At 41.5% G+C, this 19,868-nt stretch overlaps 1 protein-coding gene across 5 annotated transcripts in view; it reads right to left on the bottom strand.

Moving 5' to 3' along the window:
* The window catches only part of unc13a (unc-13 homolog A (C. elegans)), a 49,812-nt gene that overhangs the window by 6,037 nt on the left and 23,907 nt on the right, over positions 1-19,868 (bottom strand). For 4 of the 5 annotated variants that reach the window (XM_085774032.1, XM_085774033.1, XM_085774034.1 and 1 more), the window contains 22 exons: positions 19,648-19,789; positions 15,518-15,687; positions 15,274-15,389; positions 14,181-14,344; positions 13,930-14,083; positions 13,762-13,830; positions 13,339-13,428; positions 12,952-13,086; positions 11,319-11,452; positions 11,029-11,114; positions 9,292-9,418; positions 9,080-9,176; positions 8,144-8,287; positions 7,920-7,997; positions 7,666-7,743; positions 7,419-7,507; positions 7,118-7,264; positions 6,491-6,614; positions 3,283-3,312; positions 1,613-1,669; positions 1,435-1,515; positions 449-596 (listed from right to left, as the gene is read on the bottom strand). In XM_085774032.1, coding sequence (XP_085630158.1) covers positions 449-596; positions 1,435-1,515; positions 1,613-1,669; positions 3,283-3,312; positions 6,491-6,614; positions 7,118-7,264; positions 7,419-7,507; positions 7,666-7,743; positions 7,920-7,997; positions 8,144-8,287; positions 9,080-9,176; positions 9,292-9,418; positions 11,029-11,114; positions 11,319-11,452; positions 12,952-13,086; positions 13,339-13,428; positions 13,762-13,830; positions 13,930-14,083; positions 14,181-14,344; positions 15,274-15,389; positions 15,518-15,687; positions 19,648-19,789 — 2,460 coding nt within the window. The remainder of the gene's footprint in view (positions 1-448; positions 597-1,434; positions 1,516-1,612; positions 1,670-3,282; positions 3,313-6,490; positions 6,615-7,117; positions 7,265-7,418; positions 7,508-7,665; positions 7,744-7,919; positions 7,998-8,143; positions 8,288-9,079; positions 9,177-9,291; positions 9,419-11,028; positions 11,115-11,318; positions 11,453-12,951; positions 13,087-13,338; positions 13,429-13,761; positions 13,831-13,929; positions 14,084-14,180; positions 14,345-15,273; positions 15,390-15,517; positions 15,688-19,647; positions 19,790-19,868) is intronic. The other variant, XM_085774035.1, reaches the window with a different exon arrangement.

The following is a 19,868-nucleotide window of genomic DNA, read 5'->3' as shown; positions in this document are numbered from 1 at the left end:
TTATTGTAGCCATCTGACGATGGGATGGAGGCTGAGCAACGGAATCAAAGAGTGAGAGAAAAGGGGGTGGGTAATTATTTTTTTCATTGCAAATAGCTGTCAGATCATGTAAAGAATAGTCTGTGTGTTTCCGCAGGCTGGCTACCAGGAGACTCAGCGATTCAAAGCAGGGGGGAAAAATACTGTGCTGCTACAGCTTCGACTTTTTCAGGATATAAAGCTCAGCATTTGGGAAACCCTACTGTTAACAAAGAAGTGGGAGACGCTGAGAAAAGTGGCTCCTCAGAGAGCTTGGGGGAAAAAAAACAGACGATAATAATGATGATCTGAATTAAAGAATTACATAACATTGGAAATTCAGTTCGCATCTAGCAAATGAAGATACTAGACGCCGGTAAAGAGACTCAAAAGTGGGACAGAGAAAGGGAAGAGTGTCGCGTCAGGTTACCTTGTGAGTTCTGGGACTGGACAAAGGTCTTAATGAGTTTGTCTGTGGCCTGCGTGTAGAGGGAGAGGGCGTAGTGGAGAGACAGGAGGTCAGGACTCTTCTCCAGGAAAGTCTTCTTCAGACCCACACCACCAGCATGGAAGTATTGCTAACGTAGACAGAAGCAGAAAACGGATGTTCACTAAAGTCCTGCTGCAAAATGCTACTGAAGAAAGAAAAGTGCTTTTTTTAAACTGATACATGACAGATTTTAGCTTTCATTTATTCCCACATGTAATGATAAGATGATTAACTGATAATGGAGCGACAGAAACTATTTTTTACATTATTCTTTGGGCATAAATAATTATGGTGATTGTTCCAGGTCCTAAAATGTGACAATTTGGTGATTCATGTTCTCTTATGTTTTAGTGAATTGAACATTTTTGGAGAGCATGTTACAAGGCATATTTGCCTGTAATTGAAAAGCTCATACAGTTAATACAGGGATGTTTTTCTCATGTTCTACATGTACACTTACTCATTTGAAGATGCTTTTATCCAAAGCAACTTACACATGAGTGAAAACACTAAAGCTGTATAGCAGTCACAAACCTTGGCGTAACTAGGCAAGGCAAGGCAAGGCAATTTTATTTGTATAGCCCGTTTTTACAAACAGTTTGTCTCAAAGGGCTTTACATGGCATCGTAACAACATCCTCTGTCCTTAGACCCTCACATCGACTGAGGAAAAACTCCATGGAAACCCTTTTACAGGGAAAAATCGGAGAAACCTCAGGGTGAGCAACAGAGGAGGGATCCCTCACCCAGGACGGACAGACGTGCAATAGATGTTGTTACAGACAAGAAAACAGTTTACTAACTATTACAGCTATCTATTGACTGTAAGTAACTTATCATTCGCCTACATACAAATAAATCACAGAGCTATAAAGCAACAAAACATCTCCACTTGTTATGCGCATGTAATGGTGAGTATCTATCTACCTTGATGGTGTCCAGAGCCAGCTCTATCACAGCACACTGCTTGGGTGTGAGGGCTTTAGCCTCCTCTCGGACCATGTGCTCCTGAGGACAACAGAGAGAGAGAGGCACAAACCAAAATGACCAATCTGCACTCATATTTTCACATGTCAGAGCCCAGTGGTGTGAAAACATGTCGTACCTTCAGCTTGGACAGCTGTCCCAGCTCCTTGGCGGCGTTAAAGATGAGCTGAGTGCCCTGGAAGAACCAGAGAGAGAGAGCGATAGAAGAAAAGTAGACAGGTAAAGAGAGAAGAGTGTTGTTATTATCATGACAAAACAGGGCAGCAGTAGAGGGCTTAGTGTCACACAGAGGACAGCAACGTGCCTGACAGACAAATTCATAAACAGTCACTCTAAGCCGCTTTACAGATGTCAAGGTACTTTTCCCTCAAGTGCTGTTATCATACTTATCGGTGTTATATTCATTCCAAAACATTACACTTTGCTGCACACGCGCACACACGCACATAAAGTGAGACATTTCATTACGTAGAGAAGGGAAAGTGGTTCGGCTCAAGGCAAGGGCGAGAAAGTAGACAAACTCGTGCGCTCATGAACACACACATGCACACACACACGCTCCCACCCATAGCAGCTCTAGAGTTGCACTGTGGTGTACGCAGGTATTTACAGGAAGTCCAGCTTAATGCAATTCTCCTGTAAGAAGATATGTCAGTGAGTGCTACTGACTGCTGCTTCAAATTGGTTATGGCTCTATACATGAATTATAGCATTATAATATACTGAATGTGGCTACAGCCTGCTCAAGTTGGAGTTCATCGCTGCAAAAATGCCAGAAAACGAAACAAAATACACAAATCTGTGCGAATCTGTGAGGTTCGTTATTTTATAAAAACTATAGAGAAAAAAAACACAACCTTTGAAACTGTGCTGTGTCTAGTCATTGCAGCTGATACTTAAGATTCAGTCAGGCGAGCAGTGCCTGACAGGAACATGTGGGTGCAGTCCAGTCTCCCTCCACCGCTATGCTAATGTTTAAGGGTCAGAAAATAAGGTAGATGATTGTACTGTTTTGTTGCCAAATGCACCATAACCCCAAGTCACATCATTGGTCTGCAGCTTTGCCTTCAACTTGTCTTTCTGTTGTTGAACCAAACCGGCCTGCCTTCCCTTCCTATGAACCAGTCTGCCATCCAGTCCTCCCATTCAGCTGGTCTGCTCTCCCTGCCTCCATTGCCTACCAGAAGCTTCCTCCTTCAGCTGTTGTTAACATTTCCATGTTTCTCACATTCTCTGTTGTAAACTGTTTTCTTGTCTGTAACAACATCTATTGCACGTCTGTCCGTCCTGTTAAAAGGGTTTTCTATGGAGTTTTTCCTCAGTGGATGTGAGGGTCTAAGGACAGAGGATGTTGTTATGATGCTTATGCTTATGTGAAGCCATTTGAGACAAACTGTTTGTAAAAACGGGCTATAAAAATAAAATTGCCTTGCCTTATTTTCGTGTGTGTAGCAAGAAAATCACGAAACATAATGCTGTATTGTTTTATAAATCTTAATGCAATTAGGTGAACTCCTTGACCTGGGGGTTGTGGTGCATTTGAGCTGAAATATCTGTCTGTGTGTGTGTGTCTGTGACCTATGGTGAGACCGGGGTGCAGAGAGCTGCTCAGTCTTTGACAGTGAGATTTTCACTGCATATAAACAACAGTATAGAGGAATGTTATGTAAAAAAGAAAAATCAATATTTCCACTGCTTTATTTGACTGGGGAACTGAGACGGAGACACAGAGAGAAGACATGGAGGAGAGAGACAAGACACATTGATCTGAAGGGGTGTAGTCCTTACATCACTGTGAGAAGCACTCTTCAGCCTCCCCTGGAAAGACAGCATGTGGTTAATACTTCAAGCAGTGGCCAGTCCTTACAGTCTGACTCCACTCTCACTGATTAGTAGGCAATTAAAAGTGCACATGTTGTTTCCCAAAATGTTCACAAAATTTAAGGATGCTCAACATCAAGGCCGGTGATGTAACATTCTGTCATTTACCTAATTGTTTTTTTTAATCCCCAAAGCAACAACAACATGTTTTGTGCCATAAACAGACATAGAAAATGGCAACACGAGTAAAAAAGGATGCAACAAAAAAATCTTTAAATAATCCATTCTGATGCTCAATACTGTGCTATTTTATGGAAAGCCACTAGCACCACTTGTAATAAGTTGACATACCACTCATCGTAAAAATCACAGTACCAGAAAGCAAGAAAAATGCTGTGCGGTAAAACTCCAAATGTAAGTTAACATGTATGTCAATGCAAAAACATTCTTCTGTCAGGGAAATGAGTTATCCCAAACAAAAAGTTAATGAAACAGTCTGACATTCTGAGAAATAAATATATTTGTTGTCATGCAAAGTGTTAGATTGAGAGGATTTATACAACTTTCGTGTCTGTTTACACTGACAGAATTCTCTTATTATATCTCTTGATAAATTGAAAAGGTGAATTTCTCAAAATGTCCATGTAAAAAGTTAAACTATTCTGCAAGAACAAGAGATAAACATCTGAAACATCAATCTACCAATCACATTAAAGCTCTATGTGAGGATATAATACAATAAAACATTTGTTGTGTCAGTTGACTATCAAACACACCAAAAATTTAAGCAGGCAACTGTTTTGCCACATGCATAGGAGTCAACTACAACCCAAAATGAAGACAAACATGAATGGTTGTTGCTCCCTATGAAAAGTCACCACATAGAGCTTTAAATAATGAAAAGCATTTTGAATCCATGTTGTATTTTGACCAAACATCAGCCCAAACCAACGGCCGCTGGCAGGAAACAGCATTATACCAGGATTACAACAATCATGACATAATCATGACAACAGAACATGAAACCAAACCAGGACAGACCAACATGACAGGTCTGCAGAGACATACAGTACAGTACAGTGTTGTACAGTATACTGAGAGAAGACTGCAGTGTTGCAATAGATCAGATGCAAGCAACAAACCCACAGTGGGGGGTGGGGGGTGGCGGGTCAGGGACACAGTTCAAACAGGAGAGTAAGGTGGGGGACAGTGGGGAAGGAGGGAGAGGTTTGAGAGGGACAGAAAGGGGAGGGGCTTGAGGTGGGGGGGGGGGGGGGGGCAGGACACCAGATACCAAGCCACCGAGAGATCAGAGTCGCCCCACCAGAGTCCCGGTAAAAGGACACAATGCATGAGAAGAAACAAGGCAACACCAGGCGCAAGAGAGGAGTACCACTTCCTTATTGAGGAGAGTGTTCAGGAGGAAGAGACAGCAGAAGAGGGGGGCACTGATTGGTGGAGACTGTTGGGGGGGTGGGACCTATCAGAATCAAGTCAGGAATGCACCATGCTTCTGTCTTCACAAAAGAGAGACAGAGTTGAAGAGGAGAGGAGAGAAGAGAGTTGAAGAGAAGAGAAGAGAGTTGACGTGAGTTGAAGGGAAGAGAAGAGAAGAGAAGAGAAGAGAAGAGAAGAAGAAAAGAAAAGAGGAGAGAAGAGAAGAAGAAGAAAAGAAAAGAGGAGAGAAGAGAAGAAGAAAAGAGAAAAGAAAAGAGAAGAAAAGAAGAAAAGAAAAGAGGAGAGAAAAGAAGAAAAGAAAAGAAAAGAAGAAAAGAGAAGAGAAGAGAAGAGAAGAGAAGAGAAGAGAAGAGAAGAGAAGAGGAGGTATGGGACAGAGCAGAGAGGTGAGGCCGTGTGGAGGGACAGGGTGCGATGTGGGGCAAAAAACAGGGGAAGATCGCAGCCACATATAGCAGAGAGTCAACCACCGTGGACGGACAGACAGACACACACGCAGGAGTGCTGTACTTACAATCATCTGTGGAGGGAGAGCGGTGGGAGCAGGATGTAATAGTAATCACAACAACAACAACCAGAGAGAAGGGTCAGTCAAGCTGCAAAGAGCCCCACATCAATCAAAAACACAAGTCTGGGCCTCAGGGCTGGACGGCTGAGGAGCCAAATTACACCTGTCTCAAGTCTGGACTATGGATGCAAATAACTTTAATACAATCAGCGTGTTTTTTTTGTTGTTTGTTGTAGATCATGTGGCTTTGACACATTCAGAGCTCACTATCTTTACCTGTCTACTTCCTGTCTCTGCTCAGTTGCACATGTGGCATCTGAGCCTGAGCCAGTCGTGATAATACATCACTGACCACATGATAATCAAGGAGAAATTCCGCCTTATTAATAGTGATATGAGGCTCTTTCGTTTATAACCAAACACAAATAAGAACATATATATCCAAAACAAAAGAAAACAAGTGGCTGCTTTCCAAAATGTATGAGTCTTTTTGGAAGTGGGCCAGATCCTTTGGGCAAACATTTTCTGCCACGTTATTGTGCATTACTCATAAATCAGGAATGGCTCCGAATAATTGTTAGCTGACATGCTGGAGAGCAGCCATGAGCTGGTGTTTTAATGATATGGTGCACTCCTTTTTTCTGTTTTTCTTTAAAGGGTTTCATCTTGATTGCTTGGATGAATGGAGGTACCGGGTGCAATGTTGAATATACTGTGTGTAGGGGTTGTGGAGTGGATAGGATGCCATGTAGATGTGATGCGAAAGCAGTTTGATCTTCTTCTAGCATTCTTTTTTTTTTATAGGATGGCCATCTTGAATTGCAAACACACACACAAAATGTCTGCCTCTGTATTCTTCCTTTTCCTCATTCTCCACCTCCTCCTCCTTTTTCTTTTGATGCTGTCTTGGCAGTTGGAGGTATGGGCATGTGTGCGTGTAGCAGCATGTGTGCTGCATGTGTTTCCTGCTGTTTAACTTGTGCTGTGGTCATCATCAGTAGATGTTAAGTACTCATTTCTTTCTATTCCATATAGTCTTTCCACAGGACATCCGCATTAAGCTTTTTGGAACAGACACCATGGTGTGGGTGTATATAAATATATCTGTTTGCATGTATACATGCCAGCATGAATGCTAATATGAGTAGCTTGAAATTCATATTGTGTGTATTTGCATAGTTGTGCATTTGTAGGTCTGTGTGCTCTCACCGTTTGGTCTGTGAGTGGCGGCAGGACGATGGTCTTCTCCATGGTGTTCATCACCAGTTTCCACAACTCCTTTAACACACGTTTCAGCACAGTCTTCTCACAGATCTTAGCAAACAATGTCAAGCTGGCAAGAGGTGGTGGGGGGGGGGAGGAAAGGGGGTGGAGAAAAGAAGGAGAGATGAATAATAAGAAGCAGAACAAGGCAAACGTTGCTCTATTGAGGAAATAAAGGGATTTTTGTAAAGACAACCCCCCATGACCAAAAAGAAAAGGTACAAAAGCTCAGACTTTGGAGAATTTCAATACATTTCCCTCTCATCTAGACTCAAATAAACCTTTAACCTTTCCTAAGTCTCTATGAACAGTGTGAATGTTGGTGAATAATTTGACACTATCTATAGATGACACTTGAGTTATGAGTGAAATCCTGAGTTAAATAGAAATCCTTCTCAAATATGGGGAAATTACATACAGTTATTCAAATCCTGCATGAGGATTGTTGGTCTAACACTTTTTGAGCTGCAACTTTACCTCAAAGAGATTGACATATGGATTTAAACCACGCTAACCTGGCCACTAAACTCAACAATCCGTTCATATTTCCAATAAAAAGACAAATTTCCTCACTTGCTGTCCAGGAATTCCATAATGGGCTGCAACACATTGTCAGCGTCTTGGGCCACGCTGCTGGCATTTCCTACATTTGAGGTTCCCTTCACCTGAGCCAAGATGTCTCCCATCTGCTTCACATTCTCCTCAATATGAGGCTGGAAACTGCAGTGGAAGAATGAGAGGTAGACTTTGATGAAGTCTGTCATCAAATTCAATCAAAAATCAAAGTGAATACACGTCAATTTAATGTAAGAGTTTTGGCATTTGCAATGCAGAGCTCATTTCCATGGATGTGTTTGGTGGTGTGGGTTTCTACCTGACAGAAAAGACTCTGCTGAGATCATCCATGACATTATTGAGCTTAACCTGCAGGTCTTTCAGGATATCGCTGGCCTCCACACACAGCTGAGGCAGGTGAAAGTAAACACAAATACACACACACAGTTCATTAAGTTGCAGTGGAAAGTGGAAAGTAATAATGTCACTAATAAACACAAATACACACAAAGTTTAACTTGTGAACAATCCCAGATAGGGGTTGGAGAAGAAGGAAAATCACTCACATCTTTTCCACCCATGGCTTCAAACATCTTCTCCAGCTGAACTCTCAGCTGTTGGATGTTGTTGATCAGGATGCAGGGCTGAGGACAAGATGGCATACAACAGTCTGAAACACTTCCAAAAGCAATGCTTACCAAAAAAAAACTGTAACGCAATAACAGGGTTTTCAAGTATGAAAAAGTTAAGATGAAATATGATATTTGTTTAGAGCTGGCTGACTTGACCATATGGGTTCATCAAGTCTTTGCCCACTCACCACTTTCTCCATGGAGACATAGTTGGCAAAACACTTGGAGATTATATCAGCATAGGAAAGAAGTACATTGCTGATGGTCTGGAGAGAGAAACAAGAAAGCAACAGGTCATTAGTCATCAGGAGATAGATGTAGTTCAGTTTCTGTTTTTTTTAGGATGTCTATCCTGCATATTGGACTTTATAAAGTGTGATTTAACTGTAATTACCAATTTTTCGGAACCTACCTTCGCAAATCGTTTCATGTAGTGCCCCACAATCTGCGGATCTGGACACTCTAGCTTCCTGATGATCTCAAAGCTCTGGTTGAGCTGGGAAAAGACATCCACCACCGAGCAGGAGAAGAGAGCGTGCTCGGATGTGACCTGGAACTGTATGGCAGAGGAGATGTGCAAGAAGTTTAAAAGCTGGGGAAAGGAGTGAAGGGAAGAAGGCGCAGCAGATTAGAGGAAAAGAGCACAAGAAAGAGATGAGACGGGGTAGCAGGTGAAGCCGGGGTCCAAGGGAAGCTAGAGGGATGTGACCTAGAGACATATAGCTGGACTGATTGACATTATATCAAACTGGACCTTTGATATCTTTCACTGTACAAAGCCATACTGCCAGTTAGACAGCCATGTGTTGACAGGTGGAAGCTCCTGTCTGTCTCAGTGTAATTGGCTGGCGGTTTGTGCCTGGTCCCTAATTGGCTGGAGGTGAGTGTGTCGGTGCTCTTCCAGGGAGTGTGTGTAATGAGGTGAGAACAACTTTCCTGCAGTCAAAACTCTGGAAAAAGGCCATTAATTCACAATGTCCTGCTGTCACTGACTTATCTGCCTCCTCAGGCACATGCACGTCTCATCCACACTCCTTTCAACTCCCGAAGAATCTCCTTTACACAACGGCACACTTCTACTGAAACACCCTCTTAGCCCAAACACTTTCTGGTTTGTGTCTGCGCTGCTGCATCCATGGCGCTGTTGCTGCCTTTGAAGAATGCAGGAGTGGGAGGGGGGAAGTGTGGGAGGCAGAGCGGGAGGGAGGAGGAAACTTTGATAACTTGGAGTGTGACAGAGGAAGTACAAAGGATGGATTACAGTAATTCTGTCAGCACAACAACAGCGACTCTGCATTTCCAGGGGAGTGGAGGGGAGATAAGAAGGAGAAGAGCTGCAAACTTTTACCCCATCTTTTTTGTCTCTTTCCAAAGCACCATGCAGGAAGTCCCGAGACACTTCCTCGTTTTCGTCCAGCCATTGGATGACAAATGGCTCAAACCACCTTTGGAGAGCAGAAAACCAGGAACACAAAGTTACACAAGGACAACAATGCCTAATCCTGGTCTTACTGAGTGTTTTCAGTCTGTGGATGAGGTGTTGGTGGAGTTGCTACTCACGCAGGATATTCAGGCACTCTGCTCTTGAAGAAGGGCAGGTCTTTGCAGTACTCGTTGTAGAGCCACTTGACCTTGAAGTGCAGGTTCATGTAATCTGCACTCTTGCACAGGCGATTTTTTTCATGCTCTGGGAGAGAGAATAAAGCAGACAAATCCATGTTGAGTTCAAAGCTAATTTCTCCTGGGTGTTACAGCTAAGTTCACCTGTAACCACAGACCCACTGTGCTTACAGAGGCGTCGGCCCAGAGTCAAACACACGTCCACGTGGAATATAATCAATGGTGTAAGTGCACAATCATGTTCCAAAGACCATTACAAAAAGAGGACCAATCACACCAAGAAATAAAAATATATATCACACACAAGAGTGAGTATGAACCTTTGAGTTTTGCACAATTTGGAAAAGAAAGAAAGAAAAAGTTTTCCCTTCCCTAACACTGGGAGCATTCAAGATCCCTTTCTGACTATTTTCAACTGGGACGTATGGCTGCCACAAATAACATAGTCATCTGTGTCCATGCGGTTGCATAAAAACAACCACAAATCAAACAATTTGTGTATAATCAGTGTGATACTTCTAGCATTTCTTCAACAAAATGAGAATGGGCTTTTCACTTCTCATTTGTATGTAGATTAACCATCATTTTGTCCCCTCTGCCGCCATGGTCACTCTGAACTCCATGGCCTGTTAATTGCAATATGTATTAGTCCTTTTGTCTGCCTGTGCATAGTAATGGAGCCAGATTATAATTTTCCATTTGGGGGCAATAAAATTTTCCATCTAATTGGAAGCTCCATTAAAGCAGAAGTAAGCAATATTTTTGTGTTAATATAAGTCTTAAATAGTTCTATCTTCCGACAGCAATCACTTACATAGAGTGTTTGGACCGAAACATGGGTCTGTCAGTCACTCTGCTCTGCTCTGAGCCCAGGAGAAAACTTTTCTCGTATCCTACAAGTTTTATCCAATGAGGAGAGAGAACGGCATGAGGGGCTGTGTGTGCAGCCAAGGGATGCGCATGAATGCGGTGACGTAGGGACGAGGACTGTTATGGTGCGTTCAAGGCAACCCGTAACTCGTGTTTTTCCGACCTGTGAAGTCGTACCAGTTCGATCTGGTGCGAGTTCACGGGTCGGAAGTTACGAGTGGCCGTTATAGTGACTTTCACAGGTAAAACAGGTCGGAAAAACACGAGTGGGTTGCCTGGAACGCTACAAAGTAGTAAGGTGTGACTTGAAGCTGTAATTTACGGTTTCAAAAGCCTGCCTGGAACGCAGCATTAACCAAAACGACCGGATCGCTTACTTCTGCTTTAAGGCCAATAAACTGTATCTTGTAACCCATTTGACCCACTCTCATGACATTTGGTCCAAACCTTGTGTGTGTGGTCAATACTACCTGCAGAGCCTGTAGTCTATCACATATTGGCATGTAAGTACTTGTGACTGTCTAATAACAAAAAAATCATCAGGAACATGAATGTCATTTCATTTGATGAAAGAGATTGAATGATCAACAGCATTTACATCTAGTCCACTGGACATAGAACAATTACAGTATCTATTCAAGCCTCTCATCAATATGAAGTGCAGGTGAACTGCAGTATATTGTCTTGTGTGTGAGAGATTGAGACACAAAATCACTGTTAGCGGATAAATGTATCTCTGTTAGTTGTCGGTGCATTGACACGGCTGTGTCATTTGAGAAGCTCATATTATCACCACGATGCACTTACCCTCCATTGCATATTTCATATCCTGAGCGAACAGGTTCCACATCACCTCAGCACTGATTTTACCCACGTTGAGCTCCTGGGGAAATCTTGATGGAGGAGAGAAGGAGAAAAGCTTAGTGTAAAAATTTTGAAAGGCAATGGAGGAGAGTGTGTATTAAGTATTAAGTATTAAGAGAAGCGACAGCAAAGGTAAAATGCCATTACAGTAATATGGGAATGTGATGACATTTGAAAAATTGAAAAACAGGGACCACGGAGATGAGAGAGACATAAAGAAAATGAAAACATACTGATTTAGGCAGGGAGTGTAGGAATTCTTGTCTTCTTCAATGATGGAGACAATAAGTGTGATGAGTTTGGACCAGAAGTCCAGATTCTTGATGCTTGGTCCCTGCTCCTCCGGAGGCACGGCACCCTGCTTGGCCTGGAACAAAACAAAACAAAATAAGTTTTGATCTGACTTTTACGTTCTGGTCACTTAACATAAAATACGACAAGCAGAAAAACTATGAATTTGCATAAGATAAGTGTGTGCCGCTCAAACTTTTTTTAAAGTCACATATTGGATAAAATAACAAATGGGGAATATCGTCTGATAAGCAGCAAAGACACAACATTGTGTAATTATGCAACCATTCAGTACTTTTATTGTGCGTTGTACTAATGTTACTTTTTATTGTTTGAGACAGAGAACATATTTTTGAGGGGAATTCTTGACTGTGTTGTTAATTCAACAACTCATACATATTCAACATTTGCTGTTCAAACAGCTTTAAACAGACTCAGAATGTCAACTGTCTGGACGACTTCTTTGAAACAGCTGAAGATGTGCAGGAAGAAGAAGAAAAAAAACCCAAAGCTGAGCCCTGCAGGGGTTGACGAGTGAAGAATGATCTTGCAGAGATTTCAACAAAATATAGCAACGTCCCTGAGGATGAAATGTTTTATTCAAAGGGAAAAAATGCTTATTTGAAATTCACCAGGGAGTCTGAATGGGGCTGGTGCTTTAATGAGGACTCAAAGCAAGTTCTAGAAATCCCTGTTGAAATCTGGTGCAGGAGTGATGGATGGAGCAGCCTGGCCCACTCAGACGGAGAGGATGATGGGGACTCTTCACACACAGACACAAAGTACACACATGCACGCACACACCCGCCAGAGTCACAACGCCTTTTACATATCACTGAGGACAACGCAGAAATCGAGGGTGGTCCTGTGCAAAAGCTCTTTTGAACACGCAATACTTTTAGCTAAGCCATGTGTTCAGTCAAGGACACCACAACTTATAAGAATTCATGAAGAAAACTGTTGGCCGCCAAGTTTGAAACAATGATAACAACTCTTTCAGGAAGTTTAGAGTTAGAGATTTGTCCTGTTCATTTCATTTGAGGAAGTCAACCAAACTAATGCCCAGGAAAAAGGAAAGTGCATCACTCTTTGGACTTTTGAGGCAAAAAACAGTTCATTCAAATGGTGTTTAGCACCAAGTGAACAATACAGGACGGCAGGTAATCAAGACCCTGTAAGCAACACAGTCATTTCCTAAATGTAGACAGAGTGACCACAACCTGATCATTTAAACTGGTCCTTAGCCAAAACCTGGCAACCTAGAGAAAATAGAGTGGGACACGTCTGCCAACAATCAGAGGCAGAGGCAGACCAAGCTGTCTTTCCATAATGATGTCTTTACTCAAGTATTAAGAGCCAAGTTTTATTTACCAAAATAAAACTCAAATAAAGAGTATTTGACACACACTCACACCAAAATAAATGTTATGTTTTCTTGGGGAAAAGACAAACAATGTGTTGTCGGTCTGAGGGAAAACCAACAGAGGAACACAGTGAAATATACTGAGCTCTTTAAAATCTGCCGTCTTTTTGATGGAGAGAGAAAGAGAGATCTAGTTAGTTGCTGCTTCTTACCGGGTCTGTCTGATACTCGCGGCTGTAGAGCTCATGACAGTTATTAAAGATGTACTCGTAGGTGGAGTTGAGACAGGCTTTGACACAATCCTTCACTACCTGGCTGGCTCTGGGTGGAGACTGAAGCTCTTGGACCTGTACAGAGAGAGACAGAGGGAGAATGGGAGACAAGTCAAGTAAAGAAGTGACTGACGTATTAAATTTCTATATTATTGAACCTCATGGTGGATATGATATGATTCCTTGAAATTCAATTGTAGGATCATTTGAAGATGAACATTTTGAGCACTACATAAAAAGACACTGAGGCTCATCACACTATGTCTGTTGAACATATTGTGTTAAATGATGGTAGAGCAGACGAGCAAAAAGAACAAGGGGCCGTACCTTCATTCTGAAGAAAGTGATACTGGTGAGGAGGTCCACTGTGGACTTGAGGTCCTGCAGCCTCTCAGGGCTGCTGGCTGGGAAGTTGTTCTGCATTCAGACCAAGAAAAAAGAAAACAGTGAGCCAGCAGCACAGATGATATCACATCAATCTTTGTCCAGTGTGTGTGTTTTTTGTCCATGGGCAGTATCCAGCACAGTCACACAGTTTTCAATGCCATCGAACCCTTCCACTTGTTACTGTGTGGGTGTGCGGTGTTTGCCGAACGTGTCTTTGCATGTTACAGAGGAGCTGTCACTCTAATTAACACATCCGACTGCTTTATTCACAGTTTCTCACAAAACAGAGAGAGAAAGAGATGCACAGAAGAAGTACAAAAGACAACTCATGGGTATAAACAGTGAGATGGAGATAGATCTTACTCGGTACATGGACAGGTCAATCCTCAGAGAGTTGTGCAACTGATCAAGAAGTTTGACAAATCGTTCTTTCTGTGGGTATTAAAACAGATAGGATGATAAATAAGTGTTAAATGAACACTGAAATTATAGGTTTTGTGTTTTTTGAATTTGTTGAATTTCCTGACTCACCCCAAAGTTGGAGGCAGCGAAGCGGTCAGAGGCAGAGACGTTGTTTGTTGCCTGGGTTGTGTGGGCGTAGTAGGCGTTGATGTTAGCCAGCAGGGTGCTCATCACCGCAGGCACACCTGGGCACATGTACTTAGATGACAGGCAGGCAAAGTGGCTGTGAATGAGGAGCAGATATGTAAATAACACTGGACACTAACGGTTCACACAGAGCTCCGTGCATGACAATAAGCAGGTTTCTGACAGCGACATACGTCATGGCCTGGTAGATGGACTCCACTCCGTAACGCATGGCAAACTCATCCACAATCTCCTGAGGAGTCTCCTCAAAGTAAACCTTCCATGCATCGTCCCCTTTAGCATCGGGGATCTTCACCACGCCGTTGTTCTGGATGTCTGTCACGTAGTGGAAGAGGTTCTACAGAGGAGAAATCATCATGAATGATAAATGATGAGAATTACATGAAAGGATACGTATAGAAGATACACTTGTCCAAAAACAAAGCAGAGTTCAACCTCTCAACCTGATCATCGTTAAATGGCCGGGTTAGTTAAATTAGCCATTAAACTGAATTATGAGGCCAACGCAAGGTGCTGTATTGGCTACTCAGCCATAAAGCAGTTATGCTGCTGTAAAACATCCTGAGTTGGCTTTGTGGTTTATGGCCACTTATCTGCAGCAATAACAGTGGTCATTTGTCGGTTAAGGTTCAGCTAATGTGCTCTGCTGAGTAATGGGCCGGGTAATGATTCCGTACAAGGCCGCGATTGGTCCACTATTAATCAACCAAGTTCTCCGCGCAGAGCGTCACAGACTAGAAATGTGTCTGATGTCTTTGCTGTTGGAAGCGGTCTTTACCTTACCAGAGCAAAGCAAACTTCACGGAGTATTAACTTAAGTTCAATTTAGAGTGGATCCATTATGGAAGCGAACATCAGTCAGGTAAATTAACTGTTTGGCATGGCTCATTAGGACAGCTTGGCACAGAGGTAGATGCACACACGCACACACACACACACACACACACACACACACACACACACACACACACACACACACACACACACACACACACACACACATACACATACACACACACATACACACACACTACTATAAAAGAAGTTTTACTTAAATGTCCAACCTGCTAAGAGTGAACCTATCAGCAGTAAAATCAACTGGGTATTCAAAACAAAGGGTGGTCTGATGTTTTACATGTAACACACGTTCTTTCTTTTTTTTCAGCAGTATAGTATTTGAGTACAACTTTTGAATAGGTGTATTTCTACATACAATCACACACACACACACACACACACACACACACACACACACACTGAACTTACCTCATGCAAACAGGTGTATTGAACGTGATACGGGGCGACTGTCTCCTCTCCTTTGATCTCCACATTAATGTGCATGCGGATAGCTCCAGACACAGCTGATTTGTCCGTACGCTTGTCTGTGACGCACCAGACAGACAAAACACAGTTACCAGACGCACAGCTAAAAAAAAAACTCAATCTGAAGTTAATGAGTCATAGGAGAGGTGATGAGTGAACTAGAGCAACAGAGGAGATGTGGACTGACCAAGATTGTACCAGACGTCCATCTCTCCACTCAGAGTGCGGACCTCGATGATGGTTTGACCGAGGAAATCATCCGATTCTCGCTTGAACTTCTGCTTCACGCGAGACTTTATGTCATCGTCCTCATCCCACACTCGCACCTTGATGCGATCTGAGGAGTTGTGACACTCACTGTGCAGACAGAAGCGGAGAGTTTACACTGATTGTTCGCCAAGAAGCCCAGATGGATCACTATCGTTGAAGTCATTGAGTCATTAAATATGGAAGTGTAAACAAAAGTGTAAAAATCTCTGGAACTGAACTGGAGCTGAAAGGTCTACTAGACAGATAGATAAATAATCAACGACGCAGATAACTAATCAATAATTTAAGTAATTCATTTAACAAAAAATGGCAAACAGTAATCTGGAGATCACCTGAGGCCAAATTAAAGGGATAGTTCACCCAAAATTTAAATTTCACTCATTATCTACTCACCCTCATGTGGACTAAGGGCTGTAGGATACTCTGACCATCTGTGAAAAAATGTATTACCAATAGCTTTCTTTACCATTGTGTTCCTGTAGGTGTCTAGTAACAGCTCTCAATTTATTTATTTCCAAATCCATTGGGAAAATTCTGGAGAGTCAATCAAAGTTAAGGTGCCCAGAGGGCTCGGGTGACAAAAAAAAGAAAAAAAATGAAAATTCTAATTTAAGGTTGTGAGATGTCTAACTAGGGGTTTTAAAGGAAATGGTACTCAATCAATTTACATAAGTAATTGAACAAGGTGAAAACATATTTAACAATCAAACATCAATGGCTGGGGAGTACCATAGAAATGGATAAAACACATATATTTAAGTGCATTCAGCAGCTTTACAGCAAATTTGAGTACAGGTGTACCTTCAGTGATTCACTTACAGAAAGGCAGTATCTATACACAACAATACAATACAAACAGGTCATATACAAATAGGCAATCTCATCCATCATAACATCAAAAATATATACATACCGAGGATGAACACAGGTGTTAATAGTGAGGATGATATCACACAAGTAGAGCAACAATAGGCAGATCATCTTTTCGTCATTTTCAGTCAGACCAGACCAGTCATACTTCAGAAGAGTGATGACACCAACTGTGCACATGCATGATACCCAGTACATGAGTGTGGTTTCTATGGTCATGATGCCCTCTGGAAGGATTGAGAGGGAGCATTGCATCATGGCAAATATTTTTGGAGAACAAACACGATTTTAAGGTATGATAGTTACCTTTTGACATAATAATAGTTTTTCCTTCTGCTAGCACACGCTTTTATCTAGTAAATTAAGAAATGCATTAATATTCTCTTGTTTATTGCTTAAAAAGAACAACCATTCACCTAGCTAATGTTAGATAACTATCTAGTTAGCAAGCATGAGAGTCATTAGCAAATGTTGATAATGTCCATAGGAGCTAGTTTATGTTGTAATGTAGTGATGAGCTAGAGCTAATTTATGTAGTAATTCAGTTTCAATAGGTACACAACTGTCTTGATCGAGTCCATGGTCCATCATATTGGGGAAAAAATATATAACCAGTGTGATCAATTGAGTTGTGGCAACCTTCTCTACTATAGTAACCTTAGTCTAGTTGTATGGACCACCACAGTCTGTTTTGACAAAAACCATGACACTTGTCTATTTTAGCAGGTACAACATGTGCATGATTAAATTATCTGACTTTGAGTAATTTAATCATGCACATATGTGTCTACCTATTATCCAGACATGGCTCAGGAGTTGTATCATGACCTGATAATTTCTACCAAGACCGACTAAAAAACAGTTTGTTGGACACAGCACCGAGACAAAGAGTCCTCATGCAGTCTTCTGATTAATGCTGCATCGTCCACACCCTCAGAATAAGCTAAAATCTGAGGATGGCCTTTTGAGGTGACTTTTGAGAGCTTTTGAATCTCAGCCCCAGGACCATCACAAATGAAGCACCTCAAGCCATAAACTCCATGTTGTACCTGCTAAAATAGACAAGTGTCATGGTTTTTGTCAAAACAGACTGTGGTGGTCCATACAACTAGACTAAGGTTACTATAGTAGAGAAGGTTGCCACAACTCAATTGATCACACTGGTTATATATTTTTTCCCCAATATGATGGACCATGGACTCGATCAAGACAGTTGTGTACCTATTGAAACTGAATTACTACATAAATTAGCTCTAGCTCATCACTACATTACAACATAAACTAGCTCCTATGGACATTATCAACATTTGCTAATGACTCTCATGCTTGCTAACTAGATAGTTATCTAACATTAGCTAGGTGAATGGTTGTTCTTTTTAAGCAATAAACAAGAGAATATTAATGCATTTCTTAATTTACTAGATAAAAGCGTGTGCTAGCAGAAGGAAAAACTATTATTATGTCAAAAGGTAACTATCATACCTTAAAATCGTGTTTGTTCTCCAAAAATATTTGCCATGATGCAATGCTCCCTCTCAATCCTTCCAGAGGGCATCATGACCATAGAAACCACACTCATGTACTGGGTATCATGCATGTGCACAGTTGGTGTCATCACTCTTCTGAAGTATGACTGGTCTGGTCTGACTGAAAATGACGGAAAGATGATCTGCCTATTGTTGCTCTACTTGTGTGATATCATCCTCACTATTAACACCTGTGTTCATCCTCGGTATGTATATATTTTTGATGTTATGATGGATGAGATTGCCTATTTGTATATGACCTGTTTTGACCTGTATTGTATTGTTGTGTATAGATACTGCCTTTCTGTAAGTGAATCACTGAAGGTACACCTGTACTCAAATTTGCTGTAAAGCTGCTGAATGCACTTAAATATATGTGTTTTATCCATTTCTATGGTACTCCCCAGCCATTGATGTTTGATTGTTAAATATGTTTTCACCTTGTTCAATTACTTATGTAAATTGATTGAGTACCATTTCCTTTAAAAATCCCCTGACTTCCTGGTCTCAGCATGAGCCTGAAGCCACAAGCGTAACGCGTTGCTCTGAAATAAACTAAAGATCCTCATAACCCAGTCTAGTGTGCGGTATGTTCCCACTATTTGTGTTTTTTTTTTTTTCTAACTAGTGTACTCTTCTGAAGTATTTTGTATTTCTTTCTTCTTTTTTATTTTCATTTTATTTATTTATTTATTTATTTTTAGAATGGAATCTTTAGATTTAGAATAGGCTAGAATCTGTTCAACAATGACTTTTACTATACCCTTTGCCATACACTATAACTCAAATATACCAATAATATATGGTCAGGGAAACATTTTTACTCAAAACTAATGGTTGAAATGAACTCAGCACCCCTTAAAACCCCTAGTTAGACATCTGACACGCTTAAATTAGAATTTTCTTTTTTTTTCTTTTTTATCACCCGAGCCCTCTGGGCACCTTAACTTTGATTGACTCTCCAGAATTTTCCCAATGGATTTGGAAATAAATAAATTGAGAGCTGTTACTAGACACCTACAGGAACACAATGGTAAAGAAAGCTATTGGTAATAAATTTTTTCACAGATGGTCGGAGTATCCTGCTAAATTGCTCTAACTACTGGGAGAAGTTTCAGAGTCCTCCGTGGCTTCTCTGAGTTACAGGGGGTCTTGGCGTAGCAGTGCATGTCCATATAATGGTTGCATATGGATACCAACTGTCTTCGTAACAAAAAGACACACCAAAAAACATCCAAATACCTCCATGCTGCTCGTATGTAATGTCCGTTTTGTATTGAAGCTCCGAAATGCGAAATTGTTCCGAAAAAGTCTATTTTTCAAGCTTGTTTGGGGGCTTCAATACAAGACAGACATTACATATGAGCAGCATGGAGGTATTTGGATGTTTTTTGGTGTGTCTTTTTGTTGCGAAGAAAAGTGGTATCCAATTGCAACCGTTATATGGACATGCACTGCTACGCCAGACCCCCTGTAACTCAGAGAAGCCACGGAGGACCCTGGAAATTCTCCCAGCCCTTAGTCCACATGAGGGTGAGTAGATAATGAGTGCAATTTGAATTTTGGGTGAACTATCCCTTTAAGTGGAGAAAATGTCCAACATATCAACCGGTCAACAGAATAATATTGTTTTCAGGAGGTCTTTACTCACAAATTAAAAGTTTCCTCCCATACAGGGTTGAGGTTCCCGTATATGGTCTTGGTCCTTTTCTTGGTCTTTCCCACCTGGACGGTGACATAAGGATCACTGGAACCAGTTTTATCCTTGGCTTGTAGACCCTGGGCGCACAACACTGACAGGAGGGAGAAAAAAAGGCCAAGCTGGTCAGACACACTGTGAGTGGATGTTTGTTTGGATACAAACAGATGCCT

The sequence above is a fragment of the Trachurus japonicus genome, chromosome 4, assembly GCF_045865225.1.
Source record: "Trachurus japonicus isolate A0001 chromosome 4, Traja_1.0".
Classification (NCBI taxonomy): domain Eukaryota; kingdom Metazoa; phylum Chordata; class Actinopteri; order Carangiformes; family Carangidae; genus Trachurus; species Trachurus japonicus.
This window is presented reverse-complemented; position numbering and strand designations above follow the sequence as displayed.